Source organism: Entelurus aequoreus, linkage group LG16 (genome assembly GCF_033978785.1).
Source record: "Entelurus aequoreus isolate RoL-2023_Sb linkage group LG16, RoL_Eaeq_v1.1, whole genome shotgun sequence".
Taxonomy (NCBI): domain Eukaryota; kingdom Metazoa; phylum Chordata; class Actinopteri; order Syngnathiformes; family Syngnathidae; genus Entelurus; species Entelurus aequoreus.
This window is the reverse complement of record NC_084746.1, coordinates 13,422,614-13,437,613: the sequence shown is the minus strand read 5'-3', so window position 1 is coordinate 13,437,613 and position 15,000 is coordinate 13,422,614. Positions and strand designations below refer to the sequence as shown.

The window sequence follows — 15,000 nt, the reverse complement described above, 5'->3', positions numbered from 1 at the left end:
ATAACAATATATACATATTAAATGTCGGTGTTTATCAGTAAATAACAATATGTACATAATAAATGTCAGTGTTTATCTGTAAATAACAATACATACATAATACATGTCAGTGTTTATCTGTAGATAATAAATATAAGAAATGTCAGTGTTATCTGTAAATAACAATATATCCGTAATAAATGTCAGTGTTGATATGTAAATAACAATATATACATAATAGATGTCAGTGTTTATCTGTAAATAACAATATATAAATAATAAATGTCAGTGTTTATCTGTAAATAACAATATATCCGTAATAAATGTCAGTGTTTGTATGTAAATAACAATATATACATAATAGATGTCTGTGTTTTTCTGTAAATAACAATATATAAATAATAAAAGTCAGTGTTTATCTGTAAATAACAATATATACATATTAAATGTCAGTGTTTATCAGTAAATAACAATTAATAAATAAATGTCAGTGATATCTGTAAATAACCATACATCCATAATAAATGTCAGTGTTTATATGTAAATAACAATATATAAATAATAGATGTCAGTGTTTATCTGTAAATAACAATATATAACTAATGTCACTGTATCTGTAAATAACAATATATAAATAAAAAATGTCAGTGTTTATCTGTAAATACCAATTTATAAATAATAAAGGTCAGTGTTTATCGGTAAATAACAATATATAAACTATGTCAGTGTTTGTCTGTAAATAACAATAAATAAATGATACATGTCAGTGTATTTGTAAATAACAATATAAAAATAAATGTCAGTGTTTATCTGTGAAAAACAATAAATAAATGATGTCATGGTTTATCTGTAAATAACAATATATAAATAAAAAATGTCAGTGTTTATCTGTAATTACCAATATATACATAATTAATGTCAGTGTTTATCTGTAAATAACAATATATAAATAATAAATGTCAGTGTTTATCGGTAAATAACAATATATAAACTATGTCAGTGTTTGTCTGTAAATAACAATAAATAAATGATAAATGTCAGTGTTTATCTGTAAATAACAATATAAAAATAATAAATGTCAGTGTTTATCTGTGAAAAACAATAAATAAATGATAAATGTCAGTATTTATCTGTAAATAACAATATATAAATAATAAATATTAGCGTTTATCTGTAAATAACAATATATATATAATAAATATCAGCATTTATCTGTAAATAACAATATATATATAATAAATGTCAGTGTTTATCCCCAACACAAACACATCAGCTTTAGCGTTAGCTTGTTAGCATTAGCATTCCGTTGACTGGGGTTGAGGCTAATAACTACACAAATGGAAAGTCACTGACTACTATTACAACATGTAATAAAGTAAATTTGTTACATTTGTAACATTTGTTGATATTTACCTTTGTTCCACTCGTGCGCTGCCTCCTTTATTTCACATTTACCAAACAAAGTCAGAGTAGTGAGCAGCTAAAGTCGCCGCTTCGAATTTCAGCTAAATACCTTTATATTCCTCTGTAAATACGTTTAAAAGAGTTTGTCCACTTCTCGTAGCTTTGCATATTGAAATGAAGTTTGTAAAACTAATAAACAACAATAAACTGAAAGACTACGGCTGAGTAAAAACACCAAATATAGTTCCACTGATCAGCGTTCTACAGCACAAAGATGCCTCACTAAAGTTCCTGCAAGTCTAAAGTTTGTTACCTTTTTTCTCTCTCTCCGTTGTCAAGTTTGTTGTAATAGAAATATACTAGAATTAAGAAATAAACAAGTCGTCCTGGCATACGGCGGCCGTTCGTGTGAAAAATAAGTTTTAGGAACTGTGTTCAACCAATCGGCACAGCCCGCCCCTCGAAAGTACCAGGAACCTTTCAAAAGTCCCACCTGGCGGGCAGGAACCAAAAATAGTTCCTGAAGAACTAAACCTACCCGGTTAGTTTTTGGTGGAAACACAGGGGGAACTTTAAGTGGGGAAGTTCCTGCGGTGGAAAAGGGCCTTTAGTCAGCGTTAAGGAATTGTAATCACTCCTCAGAGTTATCACACGCACATTCTGATGATTTTATTTTTGTTTTGATTAACGTCCAAGTCGGCAGACGAGAAATAGAAAATGATATGTTTTGAATAGTGACAATCTTCATCTCGTTTCATTGTGATCTCGCAGGTTTTGCGAGATGAACTTTTGAACTTTTTGCAAACTCGGCGCACAACTAACAAACTAACTTGAATGCATTAATAAGAGGAGCTTTGGTTTAAAGGTTTGGATTATTTAATTATAAGTACTTTAGCACTTTATCTGTACGGCGCTCGTTTGGAAGGAAAATATCTTTTTTTTTTTAGGAAGATGGATTTAAATTAGACTCACAGCTGCTGTCTCCTTGCTCTGTCATTGTTACCTTAGACCACAGGTGTCAAACTCAAGGCCCGGGGGCCAGATGTGGCCCGCCACTTCATTTTATTTGGCCCTCGAAAGCCTGGAAATAATATGTATCAATACAGTACTGTAACTTTTCTTACTAAATGTATTATTTCTTTATATTTTGGTATTTACAGTAATACACTGAAAAATCTACAGTAAAAAAAAAACACATTTTTTGAATAGAAATAAATATTAATAGTAATTATTTCAAAGTTATCCATCAAATTGTGCAATGTAAAAGTAGCAATATATTTAAGGGTAAAATTGAGAAATTTACTGTGATTTTTACAGCATTTTTCTTAAAATGAAAAAAACTGTTCTTTTTTTTTTTTACTGTAATAAACTGTGGTGTCGTTTTGGCATTTACAGTAATACACTGAAAACTCTACAGTAAACAAACAAAACATTTTTTGAATACAAATGAATATTAATAGTAATGATTATCAAATTGTGCACTGTAAAAGTAGCAATAGATTTCATGGTAAAAATGTGAAATTTACTGTGGTTTTTGCAGCATTTTTCTCAAAATGAAAAAAAACTACTTTTTTTTTTACTGTAATAAACTGTGGCGCCGTTTTGGCATTTACAGTAATACACTGAAAAATCTACAGTAAAAAAACAAACATTTTTTGAATAGAAATAAATATTAATAGTAATGATTTCAAAGTTATCCATCAAATTGTGCAATGTAAAAGTAGCAATAGATTTCATGGTAAAATTCTGAAATTTACTGTGATTTTTACAGCATTTTTCTCAAAATGAAAAAAACTGTACTTTTTTTTTACTGTAATAAACTGTGGTGCCGTTTTGGCATTTAAAGTAATACACTGAAAAATCTACAGTAAAAAAAATGTTTTGGAAAACAAATAAATATTAATAGTAATGATTTCAAAGTTATCCATCAATTTGTGCAATGTAAAAGTAGCAATAGATTTCATGGTAAAATTGTGAAATTTACTGTGATTTTTACAGCATTTTTCTCAAAATGAAAAAAACAGTACTTTTTTTTTACTGTAATAAACTGTGGTGCCGTTTTGGCATTTACAGTAATACACTGAAAAATTTACAGTAAAAAAAACTCTTTTTTTTTAATATAAATAAATATTAATAGTAATGATTTCAAAGTTATCCATCAAATTGTGCAATGTAAAAGTAGCAATAGATTTCATAGTACAATTTTGAAATGTACTGTGGTTTTTGCAGCATTTTTCTCAAAATGAGAAAAAAACTACTTTTTTTTTACTGAAATAGACTTTGGTGCCGTTTTGGCATTTACAGTAATACACTGAAAAATCTACAGTAAACAAACACAATTTTTTTTGCATATAAATAAATATTAATAGTAATGATTTCAAAGTTATCCATCAATTTGTGCAATGTAAAAGTAGCAATAGATTTCATGGTAAAAATGTGAAATTTACTGTGATTTTTACAGCATTTTTCTCAAAATGAGAAAAACAGTACTTTTTTTTTTTTTTACTGTAATAAACTGTGGTGCCGTTTTGGCATTTACAGTAGTACACTGAAAAATCTATAGTAAAAAACATTTTTTGTAATAGAAATAAATATTAATAGTAATGATTATCAAATTTTGCAATGTAAAAGTAGCAACAAATTTCATGGTAAAAATGTGAAATTTACTGTGGTTTTTGCAGCATTTTTCTCAAAATGAAAAAAACTACTTTTTTTTTACTGTAATAAACTGTGGCGCCGTTTTGGCATTTACAGTAATACACTGAAAAATCTACAGTAAAACAAAACATTTTTTGAATAGAAATAAATATTAATAGTAATGATTTCAAAGTTATCCATCAAATTGTGCACTGTAAAAGTAGCAATAGATTTCATGGTAAAACTGTGAAATTTACTGTGGTTTTTGCAGCATTTTTCTCAAAATGAGAAAAAAACTCCTTTTTTTTACTGTAATAAACTGTGGCGCCATTTTGGCATTTACAGTAATACACTGAAAAATCTACAGTAAAAAACATTTTTTTTAATAGAAATAAATATTAATAGTAATGATTATCAAATTTTGCAATGTAAAAGTAGCAATAAATTTCATGGTAAAAATTTGAAATTTACTGTGGTTTTTGCAGCATTTTTCTCAAAATGAAAAAAACTACTTTTTTTTACTGTAATAAACTGTGGCGCCGTTTTGGCATTTACAGTAATACACTGAAAAATCTACAGTAAAAAAACAAAACATTTTCTGAATAGTAATTAATATTAATAGTAATGATTTCAAAGTTATCCATCAAATTGTGCAATGTAAATGTAGCAATAAATTTCATGGTAAAATTGTGAAATTTACTGTGATTTTTACAGCATTTTTCTCAAAATGAAAAAAACAGTACTTTTTTTTACTGTAATAAACTGTGGCGCCGTTTTGGCATTTACAGTAATACACTGAAAAATCTACAGTAAATTTTTTTTTTGGGGAAAACAAATATTAATAGTAATGATTTCAAAGTTATCCATCAAATTGTGCAATGTAAAAGTAGCAATAGATTTCATGGTAAAATTGTGAAATTTACTGTGATTTTTACAGCATTTTTCTCAAAATGAAAAAAACAGTACTTTTTTTTACTGTAATAAACTGTGGCGCCGTTTTGGCATTTACAGTAATACACTGAAAAATCTACAGTAAATTTTTTTTGGGGGGAAAACAAATATTAATAGTAATGATTTCAAAGTTATCCATCAAATTGTGCAATGTAAAAGTAGCAATAGATTTCATGGTAAAATTGTGAAATTTACTGTGATTTTTACAGCATTTTTCTCAAAATGAAAAAAACAGTACTTTTTTTTTACTGTAATAAACTGTGGTGCTGTTTTGGCATTTACAGTAATACACTGAAAAATCTACAGTAAAAAAAACTATTTTTTTTTTAATAGAAATAAATATTAATAGTAATGATTTCTAAGTTATCCATCAAATTGTGCACTGTAAAAGTAGCAATAGATTTCATGGTAAAACTGTGAAATTTACTGTGGTTTTTGCAGCATTTTTCTCAAAATGAGAAAAAAACTCCTTTTTTTTACTGTAATAAACTGTGGCGCCATTTTGGCATTTACAGTAACACACTGAAAAATCTACAGTAAAAAACATTTTTTTTAATAGAAATAAATATTAATAGTAATGATTATCAAATTTTGCAATGTAAAAGTAGCAATAAATTTCATGGTAAAAATTTGAAATTTACTGTGGTTTTTGCAGCATTTTTCTCAAAATGAAAAAAACTACTTTTTTTTACTGTAATAAACTGTGGCGCCGTTTTGGCATTTACAGTAATACACTGAAAAATCTACAGTAAAAAAACAAAACATTTTCTGAATAGTAATTAATATTAATAGTAATGATTTCAAAATTATCCATCAAATTGTGCAATGTAAATGTAGCAATAAATTTCATGGTAAAATTGTGAAATTTACTGTGATTTTTACAGCATTTTTCTCAAAATGAAAAAAACAGTACTTTTTTTTACTGTAATAAACTGTGGCGCCGTTTTGGCATTTACAGTAATACACTGAAAAATCTACAGTAAATTTTTTTTTGGGGGAAAACAAATATTAATAGTAATGATTTCAAAGTTATCCATCAAATTGTGCAATGTAAAAGTAGCAATAGATTTCATGGTAAAATTGTGAAATTTACTGTGATTTTTACAGCATTTTTCTCAAAATGAAAAAAACAGTACTTTTTTTTTACTGTAATAAACTGTGGTGCCGTTTTGGCATTTACAGTAATACACTGAAAAATCTACAGTAAAAAAAACTATTTTTTTTTAAATAGAAATAAATATTAATAGTAATGATTTCAAAGTTATCCATCAATTTGTGCAATGTAAAAGTATCAATAGATTTCATAGTAAAATTTTGAAATGTACTGTGGTTTTTGCAGCATTTTTCTCAAAATGAGAAAAAAAACATCCTTTTTTTACTGAAATAAACTTTGGTGCCGTTTTGGCATTTACAGTAATACACTGAAAAATCTACAGTAAACAAACAAAACATTTTTTGAATATAAATAAATATTAATAGTAATGATTTCAAAGTTATCCATCAAATTGTGCAATGTAAAAGTAGCAATAGATTTCATGGTAAAATTTTGAAATTTACTGTGATTTTTACAGCATTTTTCTCAAAATGGAAAAAAACTACTTTTTTTTTTTAATGTAAAAAACTGTGACACAGTTTTGGCATTTACAGTAATACACTGAAAAATCTACAGTAAAAAATTTTTTTTGAAAATAAATATTAATAGTAATGATTTCAAAGTTATCCATCAAATTGCAATGTAAAAGTAGGAATAGATTTCATGGTAAAATTGTGAATTTTGCTGTGATTTTTACAGCATTTTTCTCAAAATGAAAAAAACAGTACTTTTTTTTTTTTACTGTAATAAACTGTCGTGCCGTTTTGGCATTTACAATAATACACTGAACAATCTACAATAAAAAAAAACAAAAAAACTGGCAGCTCAGGTGCCAACATTTTTCTGTAAAATTGCAGTTTTTTTTTATTTACAGAAAAAAAACAAATGTACATTTTACAGTAAAATTCTGACAACTGAGCTGCCTTTTTTTTTCTCTTACCATAAAAACAGCAGTACTGTTTTTCCATTTCCAGTAATATACACTAAAGTTTGAGGTGAAATTATTGCAACTTAGCATATTTTAGTTTTAAAAAAATGTACTAATAAAATGCATTAAAAAAATAGTGTATTAATAGTATTCACTGTTAGAAACGGCCCTCTGGGGCCAAACATAACTGCGATGTGGCCCTCAGTGAAAACGACTTTGACACCTCTGCGTTAGACGCATAGATTCTGTGCTTGTGTAGCGGCGCATTCTCTGCTCAGTCTTCAACTTGCTAGTTTGCTTCCATCCAAGTAAAAATATGGTTAATGGATTTATTTATAGCTCATGAAAAGATGCTTTTTCTCACTGTCCTGTTGTTAGCTTAGCATATGCTATGTGTTTGTCCCGGTGTTTCTGCACCTGTCTAAACTCCACTGCTCTTTTCCAGGCTTCACCGCCATCACAGCCACTAACCCCATATGGCTGATCAAGACTCGCATGCAGCTGGACTCCAGGTTGGAAGCACCTCCAGATTCTACTCGCCAAAAACTGCCGGCGATATCCGAGGCTGAGGTGTGATTTCTGTTCTTTGTCGCGACCGCAGGAACCGAGGCGAGCGCCGCATGAACGCATTTGAGTGCGTTCGGCGGGTGTACCAGTTGGAAGGCCTGCGAGGGTTTTACCGGGGCATGTCCGCGTCGTACGCCGGCATCTCTGAGACGGTCATCCATTTTGTCATCTATGAGAGCATCAAGCGCAAGCTGCTGCAGGCCCGGGCCCAGAGCAGCATGGAGGGCGAGGAGGAGTCGGTCAGAGACGCCTCGGACTTTGTTGGCATGATGCTGGCTGCGGCCACCTCCAAAACCTGTGCAACCACCCTGGCGTACCCTCACGGTAACCTTCCCTCACAATTTATACCTGTATACACTACTTTCTGGACTATAAGGCGCACTTAAAAAATTTTTTTTCCCCTCAAAACTCGACAGTGCGCCTTATTACCCGTTATATGATTCTGGTTTTGCTTACCGACCTCAAAGCTATTTTATTTGGTACATGGTGAAATGATAAGTGTGGCCAGTAGATGGCAGTCACACATAAGAGAGACGTGCAGACTGCAATATGACTCAAGTAAACAACACCAATATTTTATATGTTCAATTGAAAATATAGAACATTACACACGGCGCTCAAAAATCTATCAAAATGTTTTACTTTGGTAATCTATGAAGTCGCACCGCTTGATGGATTGTACTGTGCTTCAACATAGAATAGAATAGAATAGAAAGTACTTTATTGATCCCTGGGGGAAATTCAGCACCACAGTTAGCTCACAATAGACAATAAACACTTAAGTATTTTTTACATGTGGATAATACAAATACAGTCTATTATACAGCATTATTCACTTGTGAATAATATAAATACATTCTATTATACAGCATTATTCACATGTGAATAATATAAATACAGTCTATTATACAGCATTATTCACATGTGAATAACATAAATACAGTATTATACAGCATTATTCACATGTGAATAATATAAATACAGTCTATTATACAGCATTATTTACATATGAATAATATAAATACAGTCTATTATACAGCATTATTCACATGTGAATAACATAAATACAGTCTATTATACAGAATTATTCACATGTGAATAACATAAATACAGTCTATTATACAGCATTATTCACATGTGAATAATATAAATACAGTCTATTATACAGCATTATTTACATATGAATAATGTAAATACAGTCTATTATACAGCATTATTCACATGTGAATAACATAAATACAGTCTATTATACAGCATTATTCACATGTGAATAATATAAATACAGTCTATTATACAGCATTATTTACAAATGAATAATATAAATACAGTCTATTATACAGCATTATTCACATGTGAATAACATAAATACAGTCTATTATACAGCATTATTCACATGTGAATAACATAAATACAGTCTATTATACAGCATTATTCACATGTGAATAATATAAATACAGTCTATTATACAGCATTATTTACATATGAATAATATAAATACAGTCTATTATACAGCATTATTCACATGTGAATAACATAAATACAGTCTATTATACAGCATTATTCACATGTGAATAATATAAATACAGTCTATTATACAGCATTATTTACATATGAATAATATAAATACAGTCTATTATACAGCATTATTCACATGTGAATAACATAAATACAGTCTATTATACAGCATTATTCACATGTGAATAATATAAATACATTATACATTTACAGTACATGTACAGTCAAAAGGAACACATGCTTTATACAGTCTGATGGCTGTCGGTATTAAGGAGTATTATTATGGTGTGTGTATAAGGTAAGACATATTATCTGGTGTTTTGTTTCGCAATATTATGCAAAAGCAGCTTTTCTTACCTTCTGGTACCTGCTGATCTGTATTTGGGATCTGCATAAGTCCTGGAAATTTGGGCGCATCCGCCTTTGTAGTCCGTGACGACACCGTAGTCGATAAGCTTCTTCTTTTTCTCTATCTTCTTGTTATGTGACATTCATCCTCCACTGTTGCCATTTCTAATATAAAGTAGTGTAAAGTTCTTACTTATATCTGTCAGTAAACTCGCCATGAAAGCGCTAAAACATACCAGTGTAGTGAGTTTACATTATTCACCCAAGGAACTTTAGTTATTAGAGAGTTCCGGTCGGACGGTTTTTCACGGGACACATTTCCGGGTGTTGTTGTTGTTTCCGGATGAGGAGATGCTGCTCCGTTATTGATTGAAGTAAAGTCTGGATGTCATTAAAACAGTTAGCGCCATCTTTTGACACTTCTTCCACTTCCGTCCTTGCACGCTACACCGCTACAATAAAGATGACGGGGAGAAGACGCTGTCGAAGTGGAGGCACGTAAATAAGACCGCCCACAAAACTGCGCATCCTGAAGAGACTGTCAGAAAGCGACTTGAAGATGATGTGTAAAACATCATCTATGCAACATTTTGACCAAAGAACCAACATTACATGTTATGTAGACCATTGTTTTTCAACCACTGTGCTGCAGCACACTAGTGTGCCGTGAGATACAGTCTGGTGTGCCGTGGGAGATGATCTAGTTTCACCTATTTGGGTAAACCAGTAATTATAGTCTGCAAATGATGTGTTGTTGTTGAGTGTCGGTGCTGTCGAGAGCTCGGCAGAGTAACCGTGTAATACTCTTCCATATCAGTAGGTAGCAGCAGGTAGCTAATTGCTTTGTAGATGTCGAAAACAGCGGGAGGCAGCGTGTAGATAAAAAGGTGTCTAATGCTTAAACTAAAAACAAACAAAAGGTGAGTGCCCCTAAGAAAAGGCATTGAAGCTTAGGGAAGGCTTTGCAGAACAAAACTAAAACTGAACTGGCTACAAAGGGAAAAAAAACAGAATGCTGGACGACAGCAAAGACTTACTGTGGCGCAAAGACGGCGTCCACAAAGTACAAACCCCGTTTCCATATGAGTTGGGAAATTGTGTTAGATGTAAATATAAACGGAATACAATGATTTGCAAATCGTTTTCAACCCATATTCAATTGAATGCACTACAAAGACAACATATTTGATGTTCAAACTCATAAACTTTTTTTTTTTTTTTGAAATAATAATTAACTTAGAATTTCATGGCTGCAACATGTGCCAAAGTAGTTGGGAAAGGGCATGCTCACCACTGTGTTACATGGCCTTTCCTTTTAACAACACTCAGTAAAGGTTTGGGAACTGAGGAGACACATTTTTGAAGCTTCTCGGGTGGAATTCTTTCCCATTCTTGCTTGATGTACAGCTTAAGTTGTTCAACAGTCCGGGGGTCTCCGTTGTGCTATTTTAGGCTTCGTAATGCGCCACACATTTTCAATGGGAGACAGGTCTGGACTACAGGCAGGCCAGTCTAGTACCCGCACTCTTTTACTATGAAGCCACGTTGATGTAACACGTGGCTTGGCATTGTCTTGCTGAAATAAGCAGGGGCGTCCATGGTAACGTTGCTTGGATGGCAACATATGTTGCTCCAAAAGCTGTATGTACCTTTCAGCATTAATGGCGCCTTCACAGATGTGTAAGTTACCCGGGTCTTGGGCACTAATACACCCCCATACCATCACACATGCTGGCTTTTACACTTTGCACCTATAACAATCCGTATGGTTCTTTTCCTCTTTGGTCCGGAGGACACGACGTTCACAGTTTCCAAAAACAATTTGAAATGTGGACTCGTCAGACCACAGAACACTTTTCCACTTTGTATCAGTCCATCTTAGATGAGCTCAGGCCCAGCGAAGCCGACGGCGTTTCTGGGTGTTGTTGATAAACGGTTTTCGCCTTGCATAGGAGAGTTTTAACTTGCACTTACAGATGTAGCGACCAACTGTAGTTACTGACAGTGAGTTTCTGAAGTGTTCCTGAGCCCATGTGGTGATATCCTTTACACACCGATGTCGCTTGTTGATGCAGTACAGCCTGAGGGATGGAAGGTCACGGGCTTAGCTGCTTACGTGCAGTGATTTCTCCAGATTCTCTGAACTCTTTGATGATATTACGGAGCGTAGATGGTGAAATCCCTAAATTCCTTGCAATAGCTGGTTGAGAAAGGTTTTTCTTAAACTGTTCAACAATTTGCTCACGCATTTGTTGACAAAGTGGTGACCCTCGCCCCATCCTTGTTTGTGAATGACTGAGCATTTCATGGAATCTACTTTTATACCCAATCATGGCACCCACCTGTTCCCAATTTGCCTGTTCACCTGTGGGATGTTCCAAATAAGTGTTTGATGAGCATTCCTCAACTTTATCAGTATTTATTGCCACCTTTCCCAACTTCTTTGTCACGTGTTGCTGGCATCAAATTCTAAAGTTAATGATTATTTGCAAAAAAAAAAAAAATGTTTATCAGTTTGAACATCAAATATGTTGTCTTTGTAGCATATTCAACTGAATATGGGTTGAAAATGATTTGCAAATCTTTGTATTCCGTTTATATTTACATCTAACACAATTTCCCAACTCATATGGAAACGGGGTTTGTGCATCTGAACATGACATGACAATCAACAATGTCCCCACAAAGAAGGATAGAAACAACTGAAATATTTTTGATTGCTAAAACAAAGCAGATGTGGGAAATATAATTTAAAGGAAGACACTGCTAACAGGAAATTACCAAAAAAAAGAGAAAAAGCCACCAAAATAGAAGCGCCAGACAAGAACTGAAACACTACACACAGGAAGACACCAAAAAAGTCAAAATATGTCACGGCGTGATGTGACAGGTGGTGACGACTTTTTATCGACAATATCGGCTGCTGGGTTTCATTTTGTAATGTTTTCTGCTGGCGGTGTGCCTCCGCGTTTTTTCAATGGAACAAATGTGCCTTGGCTCAAAAAAGGTTGAAAGACACTGATGTAGACCACAAGGAAGTCTTTTACATTTAGGAAAAAATAATAATAATATCACTCCTTTAATGCGTCTTATAATCCGGTGCGCCTTATATGTGAAAAAAGATCGAAAATAGAGCATTCATCGGCAGTGCGCCTTATAATCCGGTGCGCCCTGTGGTCCGGAAAATACGGTATGTTTCTTGGGTGAACATTTATGTGTATTAATGCGGTATTTTACCAACCACAACAATAACATCACTATACAGTGCATTCAGAAAGTATTCCACATTTTGTTATCTTACAGCTTTATAAATTCATTTTTTACTCAAAATTCTACACACAACACCCCACCCACAATGACAATGTGAAAAAGGTTTTTAGAATTGTTTGCAAATTTATTACAAATAAAAAAGCCTAAGGAACCCACGTACATAAGTATTCACAGCTTTGACCATTAAACGCTTAAAAGGTGCATCCTGTTCCAACCGCTCATTCCTTGAGATGTTCCTACAGCTTGTACATGTACAGTACTTATGTACATGTAAGTTATAATGTTTTATTTTTGATAAATTTACAAAAAAAAAAGTTTTACATTGTCGTTATGGGGTATTGTGTGTAGAGTTTGAGGACAAAAATGAATGAATTCCGTTTTGGAATAAGGCTGTAATATGACAAATTGTGGAAAAAGTACAGCGCTGTGAATACTTTCCGGTTGCAGTGTAGTACATGTAATTTCTATTTTTGTATTCTTAATATGCAACAAAAAAAAATTACATAAGTTTTAACATTGTCATAATGGGTAGTTGTGTGGAGAATTTTGAGGACAAAAATTAATTAATTCCGCTTTGAAATAAGGCTGTAATATGACAAAATGTGGAAAAAGTACAGCGCTGTGAATACTTTCCGGATGCACTGCATTAAATGTACAGTACTTATTAAGTTAAAGTTAAAGTACCAATGATTGTCACACACACACTAGGTGTGGTGAAATTTGTCCTCTGCATTTGACCCACCCCCTTGAACACCCCCTGGGAGGTGAGGGGAGCAGTGGGCAGCAGCGTAGCCGTGCCCGGGAATCATTTTTGGTGATTTAACCCCCAATTCCAACCCCTGATGCTGAGTGCCAAGCAGGGAGGTAATGGGTCCCATTTTTATAGTCCTTGGTATGACCCGGCCGGGGTTTGAACTCACAACCTACCGATCTTGTACATGCAAGTTATGTTTTATTTTTGATACATTTGCAATAAAAAAAAAAGGTTTTACATTGTCATTATGGGGTATTGTGTGTAGAATTTTGAGGACAAAAATGAATTCCGTTTTGGAATAAGGCTGTAATATGACAAAATGTGGAAAAAGTACAAGTTTGTTGTAATATAAATACTTTCCGGATGCACTATAGTACATGTACAGTACTTATGTACATGTAAGTTGTTATATTTTATTTTTGATAAATTTGCAAAAAGAATTTAAAAAATAGGTTTTACATTGCCATAATGGGTAGTTGTGTGTAGAATTTTGAGGACATAAATGATTTAAATCCGTTTTGGAATAAGGCTGTAATATGACAAAATATGGAAAAAGTACAAGTTTGTTGTAATATAAATACTTTCTGGATGCACTGTATTACATGTACAATACTTATGTACATGTTATTTCAAATTTGTTATTCTTAATACATTTTTGCCAAAAAAAAAAAAACGTTTACATTGTCATTATGGGGTATTGTGTGTAGAATTTTGAGGACAAAAATTAATTAATTCCGTTTTGAAATAAGGCTGTAATATGACAAAATGTGGAAAAAGTACAGCGCTGTGAATACTTTCCGGTTGCACTGTAGGACATGTTATTTCAATTTTTTATTCTTAATAAATTTGCAACAAAACAAAAAAAACATAAGTTTTAACATTGTCATAATGGGTAGTTGTGTGGAGAATTTTGAGGACAAAAATGAATTAATTCTGTTTTGGAATAAGGCTGTAATATGACAAAATATGGATAGAGTACAGCGCTGTGAATACTTTCCGGATGCACTGTATTACATTTACAGTACTTATGTACATGTAAGCTATAATGTTTTATTTTTGATAAATCTGAAAAAAAAATAAAACAATTGGTTTTACATTGTCTTGGGGTATTGTGTGTAGAATTTTGAGGACAAAAATTAATTAATTCCGTTTTGGAATAAGGCTGTAATATGACAAAATGTAGAAAAAGTACACGTTTGTTGTAATAGAAATAATTTCCGGATGCACTGTATTACATGTACAATACTTATGTACATGTAATTTCAAATTTTTTAATCTTAATACATAAAAAAAAATTTTTAATCAAAAATTCAAAAATTTACATTGTCATTATGGGGTATTGTGTGTAGAATTTTGAGGACATAAATGAATTAATTCCGTTTTGAAATGAGGCTGTAAAATGACAAAATGAGGAAAAAGTACAGCGCTGTGAATACTTTCCGGTTGCACTTTAATACATGTCATTTAAAAAAAAATGTATTCTTAATAAATTTGCAACAACAAAAAAAATACATAAGTTTTAACATTGTCATAATGGGTAGTTGTGTGGAGAAT

The 15,000-nt window shown here is 32.1% G+C and overlaps 1 protein-coding gene across 1 annotated transcript in view; it reads left to right on the top strand.

Moving 5' to 3' along the window:
- LOC133630610 (solute carrier family 25 member 36-A-like) overlaps positions 1-15,000 on the top strand; it is a 79,649-nt gene that overhangs the window by 57,032 nt on the left and 7,617 nt on the right. Inside the window, exons 5-6 of the mRNA XM_062022197.1 lie at positions 7,438-7,504; positions 7,594-7,883. Of these exons, the coding sequence (XP_061878181.1) occupies positions 7,438-7,504; positions 7,594-7,883 (357 nt within the window). The remainder of the gene's footprint in view (positions 1-7,437; positions 7,505-7,593; positions 7,884-15,000) is intronic.